Source organism: Hemicordylus capensis, chromosome 5, assembly GCF_027244095.1.
Source record: "Hemicordylus capensis ecotype Gifberg chromosome 5, rHemCap1.1.pri, whole genome shotgun sequence".
Classification (NCBI taxonomy): Eukaryota; Metazoa; Chordata; class Lepidosauria; order Squamata; family Cordylidae; genus Hemicordylus; species Hemicordylus capensis.
Genome location: NC_069661.1, coordinates 205,459,633 through 205,474,919, shown reverse-complemented (window position 1 = coordinate 205,474,919; position 15,287 = coordinate 205,459,633). Strand labels below are relative to the sequence as shown.

At 40.5% G+C, this 15,287-nt stretch overlaps 2 protein-coding genes across 6 annotated transcripts in view; one reads left to right on the top strand and one right to left on the bottom strand.

Moving 5' to 3' along the window:
* Positions 1–5,310, top strand: part of LOC128326012 (uncharacterized protein C3orf20 homolog) — a 72,911-nt gene extending 67,601 nt beyond the window's left edge. For all 3 annotated transcript variants that reach the window (XM_053252047.1, XM_053252046.1, XM_053252045.1), the window contains 2 exons: positions 4,169–4,261; positions 5,181–5,310. In XM_053252047.1, coding sequence (XP_053108022.1) covers positions 4,169–4,261; positions 5,181–5,262 — 175 coding nt within the window. In that variant the 3' untranslated portion in view covers positions 5,263–5,310. The remainder of the gene's footprint in view (positions 1–4,168; positions 4,262–5,180) is intronic.
* Positions 490–15,287, bottom strand: part of VEZT (vezatin, adherens junctions transmembrane protein) — a 71,943-nt gene continuing 57,145 nt past the window's right edge. For all 3 annotated transcript variants that reach the window (XM_053252051.1, XM_053252049.1, XM_053252050.1), the window contains exon 12: positions 490–14,079. In XM_053252051.1, the coding sequence (XP_053108026.1) occupies positions 13,532–14,079 (548 nt within the window). In that variant the 3' untranslated portion in view covers positions 490–13,531. The remainder of the gene's footprint in view (positions 14,080–15,287) is intronic.

Below are 15,287 nucleotides of genomic sequence, written 5' to 3'. Positions count from 1 at the left end.
ACTGCCATTATTCTAGATTAAATATATATTTTTTAATAATATTTTTATACCGCCTGATATGTACATCTCTAGGCGGTGTACAAAATTTTGAAAACTCATATTAAAATACACAGGACACAATAAAAAGTATAAAAGTCATTCAAACAAATTATTAAAATTAATTCTAATTAAAAGCTTGCAAAAACAGGAGAGTCTCGAGGGTCTTCCTGAAAAAACAGAGGAGATGCTCTTATTTCAGCAGGGAACATATTCCAAAGCCCAGGGGCAGCCACAGAAAAAGCCTGGTCCTGAGTCACCACCAAATGAGCTGGTGGCAACCATAACCAGACCTCTCTAGAAGATCATAAGAGGGGGCAGGGGGCATGACAAAGGAGGTGCTCTCTTAAATAGCCTGGACCCAAGCTGTTAATAGAGTGGAATAAAATGGTGTAACTTTGTGAGAGAGGACTGAAATCAGTAAGAGTCGTGTACAAAGTAACACAACAGAAGAAGGGAGGAAATATAGCTTTTAATGGAAGGAGAAATTCAGAAAAAACATTATAAAAGTACAGCTTATATAAGTTAAGCATCTAAACAATTTAGAGAAGTTCAGAAACAGGAAAGTTTTGTTACATAGAGTTACTTGTTCAAAAGTTACAATCGCAAGTCTTCATAAGTATATGTACATTCTTATTAGTAGAGGAAACAAGTAAGATTCTCACATAGGGAAGAATGACAGCCCATGATGATATTGTTACTCTTCCTCAAATAATTTTTGTATTTTCCTGTGTACACTTTCATAATCTATCAGACAAATATTCAAAACTACCCAAGCAAGGCAGTAAACCAAAAAGGACTTAACTAGCAAACAACTTTCCCAGCAGCAAATCAATATAACACACAACTAAAATAAAATAATTCAAATAGCCAAAGATAGAGAAACTTTACTTCTATAAACACATACATTGAGCTATAAACAATATAGATTTCCCTGCTCAAAATGAGTTGCCTTGGGTACAGTAAGTCTCCTTCCTGGTTACTGGCAAAAAATAGGAACTCCAACTGCTCTACTCCCAGCACCATCATGTTCTGATTTCTTTATCTATTTCATTTGTATACCACCCATCCTAAAGCAGCTCAGGACAATTTACATTAAAGAGACAAACCATTTAAAATATCAACACATAAAATTAACGCAGTTAAAATATATTAACATAAATCTCATTTAAAAACCATTTAAATATGATTAAAAGCCAGGCAGAAAAGGTGGGTCTTCTGGGCTTTCTTAAAGGCCTCCCAAGATGATAGGCCTCTTATATCCTTGGGGAGTGTGTTCCACAACATAGGGGCAATAACTGAGAAGGCCCAATCCCAGGTTGCCACCAGATGAACTGGTGGCGCCTGAAGACTGACCTCTCCTGATGATCTTAATGAGAGGTGGGAATCTTGCAGAGAAAGGCACTCTCCCAGGTAACCCCAGCCTAAGCCATTCAGGGTTTTAAAGGTGATAACCAGCACTTTATATTTTACCCGGAAACATACTGGCAGCCAGTGCAACTGTTTAAGAACAGGCATAATGTGATCTCTCCCAGGAAACCTATCTGGCTGCTGCATTTTGGACTAACAAGCTTCCAAACAACGTACAAAGGCAGCCCTACACAGGGCAAATTGCAGTAGTCCAGCCTGGAAGTTACCAGCTGGTGCACCACTGTTTTGAGGTCATTCTCTTCAAGGAATAGGTGGAGCTGTCATATCAGCTGAAGCTGATTGAAAAGCACTCTTGGCCACAGCCTCAACTTGAGACTCCAGGGTGAGACTAGGAACCAAGAACACTCCCTAACTACATACCTGTTTTTTTCCCTGGGGGAGTATAACCCCATCCAGAACAGGAGATTCTATCCCATCCTCCATACTAAAACCTTACACAATGAGTACCTCAGTCTTGCTTGGATTCAGTTACTTCAATGTATTATCCCTCATCCAGCCCATTACTGCATGTAGGCTGGCATGTAGGGAGATAATGCCATTTCCTGTTAATGGACACATGGAGAGATAAGTTTGGGTACCATCAGCATATTGATAACACCCAGCACAGAATCCCATGATGACCCCATCCAGTGATTTAATGTAGATGTTAAAAAGCATTGATGACTAATTAAGTGTTCAACTCCACTCCTGAATACTAATAGTAGCAGCAATGAGGTAGAGATGAGGTATTTTCCAAGAATCATATACAGGCAAAAAACATCTCAGCCAGATATACAAGCTTAACTTCCGAGTAAGCTTGCAGAGGGATGTTTATTTCCTGTGGAGATTATACAGACTACAACAATGGTAAGACCACATCCTGGGACTGTGTGAACAGCTTGTTAAAGAATTAGAGATTGTATTTTAGTGATTTGCTTTCACACAGTGATACTGAATTTGTGAGAAAAGGTGCCAAACTGGTCTCTCCTTCGTACCTCAGGTGGTGCAAAAGGGGTGCTTGGCACACCTTCATAGGCCAGATCAAAGCGGGGCAAAGCCCTAGTCTTTCCAGGCCACAAATATTATCCTTCAGTTTTTGATCAAATGCTTCGGGCCCTTGAACTAACAAACGTTTCATTAATGTGACAAGAAGAACTCTTTGTGGAAACCTTACAGGCAGGCCTCCTGATGGACTGCTGTTGAGGCATTAAGATTTTATTTGAATAACTAAAGATGTCCCATTGAGCTACTACTGAGGAAAAATAATACACTTACTCAGTCTTACTTCAGTCAGCAGGTATGTGTACAGGAGTAAACACTGTTCATTAGTAAAGTGCCTGCAACAGTGAGCCAGCACTGTACACTGCAGAAACTAGCTATTGCCAAGCTCACTTAGCAAGAAATTTATCTTCAGGGGAAAGTCAAGTTATAAACAAGCATCTTTATAAACAGACAAAAAAAATGCAGTGCTGATAAAGCAATATAAAGCAATTTCCCCTCTTACGCCCTCAGTTTTTCTCCAAACAAACAATTGCTTGATAGGCAAGTCTTGAACAAGAACTTGAGTTAAAGATGCTGGAGAAGAAGGATGAACAGAAGCGAGGGTGAACCAGAATATGTGGTAAATGGTTGGTTTAAGAGAAGTGGGGTGGGGTGGGGGGAAGGAACCCAAGGACTATCTGTGAAAAAATATCTATACACTAAATAGTACAGGTAAGGCCACAGGTAAGGAAATAAAGCAAAAGGTTGACAAAGGGCTGTATTCAAGAGAACAAACAATTGAAACCTTTGGAAATGATGCTTCAAGGTGCCCTTCGGGGCCTCACATAGGATATTGCAGTAACTTCAATGGAAGTGCAAATTAGATTACATTTAAGTGGTATGAAATATAACGTTGATGTACTCATTTTGGTTACACCAGTTAAAACAAAACAACAGCACCTACACAATGTGGTTTGCACTGATTAATGTAAATGAAATAATCAGCATATATTGATTTAAAAACAAAATAAGATGTCAGTTCCATAAGTGGGTGTCTTACACAAGCCACTGTCTCTTAGCCATCATATCCCACCTGTACTTTGGTTGTAATCCTACTGGCCTACTTTAAGAGATGCCATAGAGGTCACTGAGATAAAGTAAAGTGCTTTGATCATCTAGAAAAGAACCCAAAATATTAAGTATTTCTATTACTTGGAAGTACATTTTTCACTGGGCAAGACTTACACATAGGAGAGAAGCTAAGACAGTCAGTGAAGCACAGGAATGTCCATCACCCAAAAGCAGAATCACAATTGCTCACTGAACTCTTACAGGATAGGGAAGAGATTTTGCCTGTAGGCAGAAAGAAACAGCAAGCTGACCCTAGGGCACAAATAAATACTATGGAAGTATACAACAATGGATTTTTTAAAAAATGGAATAATGACGTGTGGATTTTCTGAATGACAGATGTCACTCCTGCCAGCAGAATACTGTTTAATTGTTAGGAATTCAGACTTAAACTAGTTTATTGGATCTGCCAGTTTCAGAATATACCAAACCTATCCAGGAGTTAAACTTCTTCACATGAGATCTAGAACCGTGGAAACTTTACACTGAGGTTAAGTCTAGATAAATGAATATTCCACTATTACATCCAGATATACAACTTAGTGTAGCTGGTGCAATATTTCTTTCATAACTAAAGTACTTTCATTGTAGTCCTTGTTCTGCTTTTCAGTTCTCTTGCAAATAGCCTGCAGACCTACTCAGAATGTGCACAAGCGAGGATTCCAGAAGATGTTTCTAGATGTGTCTGCTATGCTACTGACAGGTAGGGAAAAATTCTCTCTTCATAGAATTTATTTCATAGGCTGTGATCAGAGAATGATGGCCTAAGCATTATGTTCTGGGATGTTTGTATATTCAGAACACTAACAGTAATACAGAAAAATTATGGAAGAATTCAAGCCAATGACATACAAATCTTTGTTTGGGGTACTTGCTTTTCCCCAAGCACATCCAAGGCATGGGTCAAGAGCATGGGGTAGTCAACTGCTGGGTGTCTGTAGATAACTAATGATTATACATCCAGTTCCATCCTAAGACATAATTGCTCTCCAGTGGTTAGGAGAGTTCAGCATTTCTATAAAGAGTGTTGGGGAGAACTGGAAGAGACTTAAAAAAGGAAAACAAACATAAACAAAACATAGTTCAGAGTAAAATACTTCAAAGTCATTTATGGGAAACATGTCCAAACACTATTTTGTACTACTAGTTTGTGGGCCTCCTTGCCACAGTGAGTTGTGTTTGACTAATGCAGAATGGTGCAATCTCATGAGTATGAAGCCATGGGGCATCATGATCAACAAGATGGATTTACTATAAATATTAGCCACAATCTAAAGGGAGGTGTGCATAAAATCTGCAGTGAATTTTCTTCCAGAAAAGACCAGAGAGCCCTGCTAATTTTCTTTGAAAAATGTTCCCAACTTTAAAAAAAATGACTTGGCACAACAGCTTTTTAAAGGAGATATAGCACCATTGCATTCATGCTATTTTAAAATAGTTTCCCTTTAAAAAGCTTTTTGAACTCAGCTTGTTCAGTTGTGTGGGCTCCATGGAGCATTTCCCTAGAAGAAAATAGAAGAGTTCAATGCCCCCTCTGAATCACAGTCCATATTAAGGTTCTTGCAAATATTGATGCACTGTATAACATGTTGCATGGTATTTTTTATTTTTTATTATCCTAGGGGAGAAAGTGCCCATGAATTCAAACTATTCAGCTTATACAGAGGAACTACCAGCTTTGGAATACAGAAACAAATTAAGTGAATGAATCCAGTTCCAAATTCAGATTGAGAGATCATCTGCCTTGCCCAGGATGGACACCTTTTATAACAACATAACTTACTGCCTGCAAACTCATCCCGAATGTCCAAAAGATTGTTATACAGGAGAGAAGATAATGCCTGAGTAAACACAAGGGCCTACGGGAAGGGGGATAGGAATGCAAGGGAACATGTTAGTTTTCCTCCCTGTTTTCCTTCTAAAGCATTACATGGAAAGAATGGGGGAAATCTGATGAAAACCCTCATATGAAATATGAGAATGAGTGAAACACTTAAAGTGTTTTCAAATAAATTTACATTCCAAACTGCTGTAAATATTTCAGATCTTAGAGGTAATAATATTATTTGTTACAGCATCACTACTATGTTTGAGTGGCTATAGCTCAGTGGTAGAGCATCTGCTTTGCATGCAGAAGGTTCTTGGCATTTCCAGGTAGGGCTGGGAAAGACCCATCTGAAACTCTGGAAAATCAGTGCCAGCCAGTGTAGACAATATTGACCTAGATGGACCAATGTTCTGACTCATAGAGCAAGTATACATGACTGGGCTTGCAACTGGAAACTTACTTTGTTTAGCTGTTGTAGAATACAAAACATCTCAAGCTATATTTGGCCCAATCTGGGGGTCTGTGTTCTTACAACATGGTGGCAAGGACTTTGTGCAACTACTCCTGCTTTTTGCTGGTGATGTTACCGAGCTCGTTATTTCTAGGCCTGGAAACATGAGCCTCTGGTGGCTCATACTTGCTTCAACTATGAGACAAGAATTATGACCCCTGAATTGTTCTGCAACTTGGATTTTAATATGACCTGGAGAAGAATTCCCCTCTAGGGGAGGGAAGAGAGCAATTCCGCCTTCCCTTCACTCTGGGGCAGTATTCCCCCTAAGAGGGATTCCCAGATGTTGTTGACTACAACTTCCAGCATCCCCAACTGCAATGACCTTTGCTTGAGGATTATGGGTGTTGTAGTAAGTGGCGCAGTGCAGAAATGCTTGACTAAAAAGCAGAAGGTTGCCAGTTCGAATTCCCGCTGGTACTATATCGGGCAGGAGTGATATAGGAAGATGCTGAAAGGCATCATCTCACACTGCATGGGAGGAGGCAATGGTAAACCCCTCCTGTATTCTACCAAAGAAAACCACAGGGCTCTGTGGGTGCCAGGAGTCAAAATCAACTTGATGGCACACTTTACCTAGTCAACATCTGGGAATCCCTCTTAGAAGGAACACTGCTCTGGGGCATGCCACCACCACCCCAGTAAGTGGAGTAAAAAGGAGTGGTTTGGGGATTAGGGAAAAGGGGGTGGTAGGTGGGTTGGAGCTTTCTAGCTGGTAGATCAATTTTTTGAGAAGCAATTCAGTTTATTTCCAAAGCAATGTGACGTGAGCTAAAGACAGCTTGCCCACCTCACCTACTTTAGATTCCCTCTATCTTCTGCATCAGGACTACACAACTTTCGCCCTCCAGCTGTTATTGGACAACTCCCATCATCCCTGACTATTGGTCACTGTGGCTGGGGATGATGGGAGTTGTAATCCAACAGCAGCTGGAGGGCCAAAGCTGTGCAGCCCTGTTCAATATGAGGTGAAGGAAATTGAATGTTAAAAAGAAGAAGAAAGGAAGTTGAATGTGTTTTCAAATACAGTACACACAAAGTGAAGCGACAAATCTAATATGACATACAATTGAGAAGCTTGTTTCAGTTAATGCAAACCTTCCATTTTCAAAAGTCCATGAAGCTTAAAGTGAATGGTCAGAAGCAAAAGCTATGGATCTTTTGGACACTGATTCCAATTACAGAAATGAAAATACTGGTATAGCTCAAGTTTAGATGTATTGGTTACAGAAGAGTGGGACAAAAATAAAAATAGGTTCAGTATAGCTAATTTTGTTTAGTTACTATATTTACTGTGTATGATGGTATATTGCTGAAAAGTTCAATTTTATTATAATGTAACAGACTATCAGAAGTCATTGCCACTCTTCAATCACATTATAGGGATGTTTATTTTCCAAGCTCTCTTCTCTAAAGGGACAAAGTTTCTTCCATCTCAGCATAATGATGCTGCTACATCCTGTTCTAAGACCAGACAATAAAAGCTTCCTTCTGTTTACTACAATATTGATGTTTTTGGCTATTCAACTTTTGCTTTATTTTATTTCTCTTCTCCCAAAGGGCAAAACTAATTTGGATACTCTAAGGGGAGGCTACAAGCTGCTGCATCTCTAACACTGGATATATTTGTAATAATGTCTGGAGAAAACTGAGGCATATTATTTATTTCTTAACTGTAAAGAATGCCTTGGTATATTTGCTCTTGTATATTTAGAGCACATGGATGGATTCCAGGGATTCCAGTAAAAAATAAAATAAGTAGACCATGCAAGATTGAAGTCTGTTTACCGCTTTCTTATTCTATTTACCTTGGAGATAAAAGGAAAAACCCACAAAATATATCATGGCCTTGTGGAACATGGTGCACAAACACTTCTGATACAGGCGTTGGCTGATTTAAAATACACAGTACTAAGCACAATTTATCGTGAACCCATTTGACTTATTACTTTAATACTAGTGGAAAACTTGGCAGTTGCTGAGCTTATTACCAATACAAATCAGCTCTAATCTAATCTATTTTTAAAATTGTGCATTGTCTCCAGTTCACCCAGTTCATGCTATTACACTATGACTTTTCATTCTATTATTGTGTTTTGTAACCAAGGAAAACATCATTCAGCAACATTTCCATCTTAGCTGACAATGTTCAATATTGAACATGAAGTAATCAGCTATCTTTGAGGTGACCCATGTTCTCTCACAAAATGAGTTCTGCGCCTGCGCAGTAACGCCCGCAGAAGAATTCAATAGCTCCATGAAGCACCCTTTGGCTCTGCCAAATTGTGCATGTGGTAAGACCGTTATTTGTGTTGGGAAAGTGCCTTCTCCTCACTCAGTTCCTTCTCAATAGCCACGCCTCTTGCGTCGTGAAGGATTTGCTCCGTTCATTTCCAGGTTTCTGTGTGAAATAGGTTTATTAGATTATTCTGGCTTTGATCTTTGGACTGTTTCTTGGTTTCTCTTTCAGTTTTTGACTCACTGTTCTTCTATTAGAGAAATTCCTGGCTTTCAGACAACGGTTCTGTTTTAAGTCTTTATATTTCAATTATGGTTCTAATGGACTTTTAAAAACTTTCAAGTGGTCTGCCACCTGTAGAGGAACACTGCATTCCTCTGACAAGCAGAAGTGCTTGATTTGCCTGCGGGAAACCAAGTGAGTTCCTGCAAAATCTGTTTGTCTTTCTTAAAGCAAACACAGAAGAGCAGGGAACTCCATCTAAGAGCAGGATTATACAAGACCATCCTCTGACCCTAAACTCTAATGCCGAGCCCATCGATGTCGGCGAGATCGATGTCAACCCTCGGGCTTGAAGTCGATGTCAGAGGTCTCCTTGAGTTTAGTGACTCGACCTCCTCCATCTGAAAAAGATCATGGGGACTCAATATTTAAGAAACCTATGGCCATTGATAAGGGAGATCAATGTCAACACCACAAGAGACTCGCTGAGCCCCTTGGGCTCAAAGCACTGCTGCACTTTGACTTCCCCCAACAACATGTTTACAGCATTGAAGACGACTTTGAAATCAACACTGATGTCAGGGAAATCCCAGCATACACCATCCCCATCCACAATGCAAGGCAGGTGACAAAGCCAAGATACACTAAATGCTGCGAAACCCTCAACATTGGATACTACAAGACCCTTGACATCGGGACATAGACACCAACATAGACACCAACTTTGATACCAAAAATCTCCACTAAGTCTACTCCACTGTCATCATGGACTTCATGCTCGATCCAGTCTGCTACAGTAGCCACACAGACATACATCGATAGCCAGGACTTCGGCAACCCTTACTAAGACCAGAGATTCAATGATGTCACCCATCAGAATAGATTTCTCACTAGAGACTTCTCCAACTCGCTCAACCCTTGGAAATGAGTCTGACTCCAGCAGAGGAAGGCGTCTCTCTTCAAGATAGACATCCCCACTTCTACATGAGAAATCCCCTGAGAGGAATTTGGAGTCTCTGATGGGATCCACAACTACCACCCCATTAAGCCTCACTTTCAGAGGCTTTTCTATGCATGGTCTGGATAGTGATGAGGGCTCAGAGGCTGCTCCAGTCCCTAAGGCTTCCTCAGCTTCTCCTGCGAGAGCAACTCCTCATTGTTTTCCCTCCTACCCCTGGAGAGAAAGGTACCAGCATTCAACTCCTCACTACTCGTCCATGACAAGACCTATGGACTACTAGAGCTCTCCAGGGGTCCTAGACCCAAGATATAGAAGAGGCTGCGGACACTACAGGAACCCTTATTTTTTTGCCATTACCTGGCCTACCTTATGATTTGGCCATTACCATGTAATCCATGAAACTAAGGGGTGATTTGGAAAGGGTCCCCCTGCAAGGGCTCTCATCTAAACCCATTGCCAACTCCCCTGTCAAAAGACCAAAGTTTGCAACTTCCCCCCTTGAAAAGGAGGTACAAAAGACTTCTACTTTTGTGCACCTGGCTTAGAGATTGTACACCATTCTCCAGCTCCAGAGAAGTCACCTGAAAAACAGAAAGAACATTCTGATGGGGAATATGATTCTACTTCTTTCTCTGAGGGAGATTCAATTCAAACTGAAAATCCCTCAGATCCTTTCCCAGTTGAAAATGTTGCTTTCCTACAAGCTTACACCATTGCCAACTGCAGAAGCAAATTTATACTGTCAGTAGAACCAACAGTAGTTCATTGACTGTAAAAACACCACCAGTGTCTTCCACAACGCCAAAAGCTCCTGTTGCAATGATCAAGCCACATCTTCCATCACAACCTCCAAATACTGAACCTAACTGCCTGGAAGCTCAATTGTTAGACATCCTCCTGAACAAAGGAATGTGTCAACCAGGAAGAACTATAAATGCGAATGGAAGAGGTTCATGCACTATGCAACTACCAAGGGCTTTGATCCATACAATGTATTTATCGATCATATTTTTATACCACCTGATATGTAAATCTCAATGCCTCTATACAACAAATCCTCTTATACCCGATGAACATAAAGCTTACATCAAGGTTCACATGGCCGCACTCTCTGCACAAAGATCAGTGGACGGATGCACTGTGTATTCAGACTCAAAGAGATTCCTTAAAGGAATCAATAACCTATTTCCACCAGTAAAGAGCCCATTGAAACTTGGAGTCTTTCCTTTAAGTTTTAGCTACACTTACAAAGGCTCCTTTTGAGCCACTAGTTTCCTCCTCCATGAAGTACCTATTTCTAAAGACTGCATTCTTGGTTTTCATTACATGGGCAAGGAGAGTCAGCAAACTGACAGCAATTTGAGCTGACTCCCCTTAAATTAAGTTCTATCCTAATTTGTTCTAAGGACAGATCCATCCTTCAGACCAAAAAGTGTCTCGGAATTCCATTGAGAACAGGATGTTGTCTTACCTTTTTCTTCAACCCTTCTACACCTCTGGAGAAATCCGTGCACTCCTTGGATGTCAGGAGATCTCTACTTTATTAAACTGAGAGAACAAAGCCATTCAGAAACACCAATAAACTATTCATATCCTACAAGGGGGAGAAAAAAAGGACAACCTGTATATCTAGACAGAGACTATCACATTGGCTCATGGAACTAGTTCTCATATGTCACAACAAACAAGATGTCCAATCTCCTTCAAAAGTCAAGGCATATTCCAATAGAGCTATGGCCACGACAGCGGCCCACATGCTGGGCATTAGCATAGCAGACATTTGCAAAGCACCTACGTGTGCCTCAGATCTTCCCTTCGTTAAACATTATGCTGTGGACATCTGCTCAGTGGTGGAGACCAATTCTGGTCGGGCGGTTCTTGAAAAAGTGCCGTAACCATATCATAGCACCCACCACTATTCAGGTGAGCTCACTAATCACCCATTTTGTGAGTGAACATGGAGCACCTCAAAGATAAACAGGGTGCTTACCTGTAATAGGGGATCTTTCTGTGATCCATGTTCACTCATAACACCTGCCCAGCCTACCCGGCTGCTAGCATACTTCCACAGTAATAAAGATTTGCCTGGACTTTGTCCATCCACATTCTTCGCTCATTGCAGTGGCTGATCAGGAACTGAAGAGAAGGCACTCTCTTGCTGAAAATAATGGTCACACCATGCATGTGATTTGGCGGAGCCAAAGAACGCCTCATGGAGCTACTGAATTCTTCCACAGGGGTTACTGTGCAGGAACAGAACCCATTTTGTGAGTGAACATGGATCACCAGAAAGATTGCAGGTAAGCAACCTGTTTTTAAATTGGGTTTGCACTGCAGCATTTCCCTGCTGCATTGTTGAATGTTTAGTCCCTCTGCACTGAATGCCGCCTTCTGGGTGCTAGATAAAACCCATTTTTGAAGTCCCATAAGAAGTGACAAAACTTCTGGTGGTTGAGTACTGGTTTCTAAGCACCTGGTGAGCCACAGGACATTTGGCTGGCAGACCACCTATGTCCTAAGCATTTGCTCTATTCTCAGGCCTGCTAGCTAAAGAGCATTTTCCCCTCCTTTCTGTCCCGATACACTGGGTTGATGGGCTATTCTCTTGCGATGCATATGTAGAATGTGTTTCATATGACATTCTTCTAAATCAGCTTTTGTTATTTTATTTAAGCTCCCCTATAGTTGTGCAGTTAGACATTCACACATTAGATTTCAATATACTGACAGTGTGTTAAGTTGAAACTGAAAAAAAACATTCTAAGTGGTAGAATGTTTGGTATCATAATGCTGTGCCTGCTAAGATTCCCACAAACTTCAGGTAATTTTGAGGCATATGTAAATGCTTTCAGGTATTTGCATATGCTTCAACATTACCCTTGGGAAACAACTTACATCAGCTGTATCCTCAGGTTAAGAATCTAAAGCAAATACAGGTAATGTTGCCATTTATCTATAGTGTCATGAAGAAGAAATCCCTTACTAATGAAGGTTGTGTGTGTGTTTTCTGAAGCTGCACAAAACAATGTAAAAGTACCTTAGAAAGTTTACATCATAACTGATCCTGTTAATAACCCATCTTCAGCTCCAATTGAATTTCGTGCTAAAATGCTTAATAATGCAGTACCATTTTACATGTTGTAGCTAGTGAAGCTGCAACCCTCATATTATACCTCAAGAGATGCCCAGTGCCACCTTCAGCATTCAGGAGAGTCAGCTAAAACAATCATTCCTTTTAATGATGGAGGAACTACTAAAGCAAGGCATATGAAAATGTACTTTTAGACCAGACAGAAAATGAAACAATGGAACAAGAATCTGAGTTACCTTTGATACAGGAACTCTCAGACTATGTAAGCCCATGCAAAAAAAGGGGGGGGGCACTGAAAAGAAAGGTCCCCAGGTCCAGTTAGTATCTGCTGCAGAAGCAAAGTTGTTTTCACTTACACAAGGAAATGAACAGAAATAAATACCTGAGGCTCGACCTGTACAACCTATTTCCTCTACTTCCAGAAGAGGTGCACTGTATTACATTAGACAGTTTGGTTGTGTTTAGAGTTTGGGGAAATCACTGGACATACATTAAAGATTCAACATTTTCTTCAGAAGTAAAGAACATATGCGAAGAATATGTAATTTTGCTTTACAACCTCTTGCTAGCAACTTTATATTAGTTTAAGATTAGTACCCCAGGTGTATCAACTATGGCTTTCATTTTTTAAATTAAACATTCCATGTCTTAGGCTGCAAATCTGACAAACCAAAAGCCCAGGTGATTAAGTAATATAAAGCAGAAATTACAGAGCAACTGAGCTGACAGGGAGACACATATGGTATCATTTACGTTCTTGCAAAAGAACAATTTCAAGTAGTTTTATAATTGTTGCTATTATAATCAGCATTCAGTAAACAACAAATTAGACAACTTTCTCTTCTTTTTAGGAAAACAGATTTATAATATAAATAAATAAAGATAACTTATTAAAAGAAATGTCAGACAGTCATTAATGGTACCTGTAGAAACCATATTATATGCCTTGAGTCTAGTTTATAGTTGCATGTGTATATAGATTATCAAAAGACTAGTAAAGCCCATCTGATATCATGGTTTTAAAATCTTCTTTCCCTGCATTGCTTTAGTTTCCTCACTAGCCTTCTGTGGTGTTCAGATAGGCAAGGGAAAGCTTAGGTGGGTTCTATAATCCTTTATTTTCAGTTATTCACTTCATCTTTGTTTTTTTCAAAAAAGTCTTCATTCTCCTGTATTTCCTCTTCCTCCTCCTCCTCATCTCCAAATGTTTGCACTTGCATGGTTGTAAATGTGAGTGACCTGGCAGCAACTTGTGCTGCTAGGCCAGATGTGAAATTTAAATCTCTTTCTCTATGGAGCTCAGCCAGTCTCTGCTTGATGGAGGTTTGTAGTGCTTCTCTGTCAGGTGGCTGCAACACGTTTGCTCCATCTACACCAGATGGCTCAGATTCCTCTCCTTCTCCATTGCACTGGTAACATGTTCTTTTTTCCATTTCTGGTGTTTCAGCATTAGCAGCAATGTCATTTTCACTCCTGCCAGGCCCATCAAACAAGTACTCCGTCCTACTTCTCTCATCATCAGTGGCTTGAATTTTTGGACCAGAGACTGTCTCTTCCATGTTATCATTAGTTCTGCTATTGTCTGGCTTGCCCAAATCTGAATTCTCAGGCAACCCCAAAATATCCTGGGGTTCCTCTGGCTCTACAGCAGGCAAGGATTTCACTGCAGCTTAAAAAGGAATAAAAAAATTCAAAACAATCTACTACATAACTTTATAAATAGCATTTTTTGTGAGATAAAAGAAAACCTCACCAAAAGAAAATGGTATGTCCTACACACTATGTTGGACACATTAGGTATCCACTGTTACATTAAAGCTATGTGCTATCGTCAACATGAAGAGGTATATAAAGATTAGAATAGTTATAACATCTTTAACCGAGATGAATATTAGAAATAATATGGAAATATCTGGAATTTCAATGGGAAGACAGGAACTTTAAATGTACTTATATGAAGACTATATTACCATTTATATTGACCTTCTCTCTCCCTTTCCTCCGATTATATGGAAAAAAACAGGTTGCTTACCTGTATGATGATCTGGTAGAGATCCGTCGATATCTATAAGAATGGGTTCTGCGCCTGCACAGGAGCCACGCAGTAGCCATGCCTGAGCTAGTAGAATCGCCTAAGCCACGCCCCCACACAGAGCATGCTATTTAAGGCTGTGCCCTGTCCCTCAGTTCTTGAAAGTGGCCTCCGCAGCAGCATGTACATCTATGGCGTAGTGCTTTACAAAGGGAGACTCCAAAGACCAGGTTGCTGCTTTGCAGATGTCCTCAAAAGTCACACCTGAAAGGTGCAGCCGAGGAAGCGTGTGCCCTGATGGAATGGGCCTTTATTGCTTCAGGTGGTGTTTTGTTCGTTCTGCATCTTGTAAGTAAACAGGATGAACTCCACCAGCCATCTCAAAAAACATTGATGGGAGATGGGGGTGCCCTTACTAGAGCCCTTATAAGATATAAACAGTTGTGTAGAAGTGCAAAAGTCCTTGGTCAGTGACATGTAGTATAATGGAGCCCGGCGAACATCTATGGCATGCAGAGATCGTTCCAGGGCAGTAGTGGGGTTCCTGAAGAAAGTAGGGAGAATGATATCCTGATTTAGATGAAAATTGGACACTACCATTGGAAGGAACCTGGGATCCAGGAGCATACGGACCTTGTCTGGATAGAAGGTCGTATATGGAGAATCCACTTTTAGGGACGTCAATTCGCTCACACGTCTGGCTGTAGAGACGGAAATCAAGAAGGCCGTTTTCCAAGACACTAGTTTCAAGGAGGATGTTGTCATGGGCTCAACAGGCGTTTGCGTAAGTGAAGACAGGACCAAGGACAGGCTCCATGGTTCTACTGGCCGTTTGATGGGAGGAT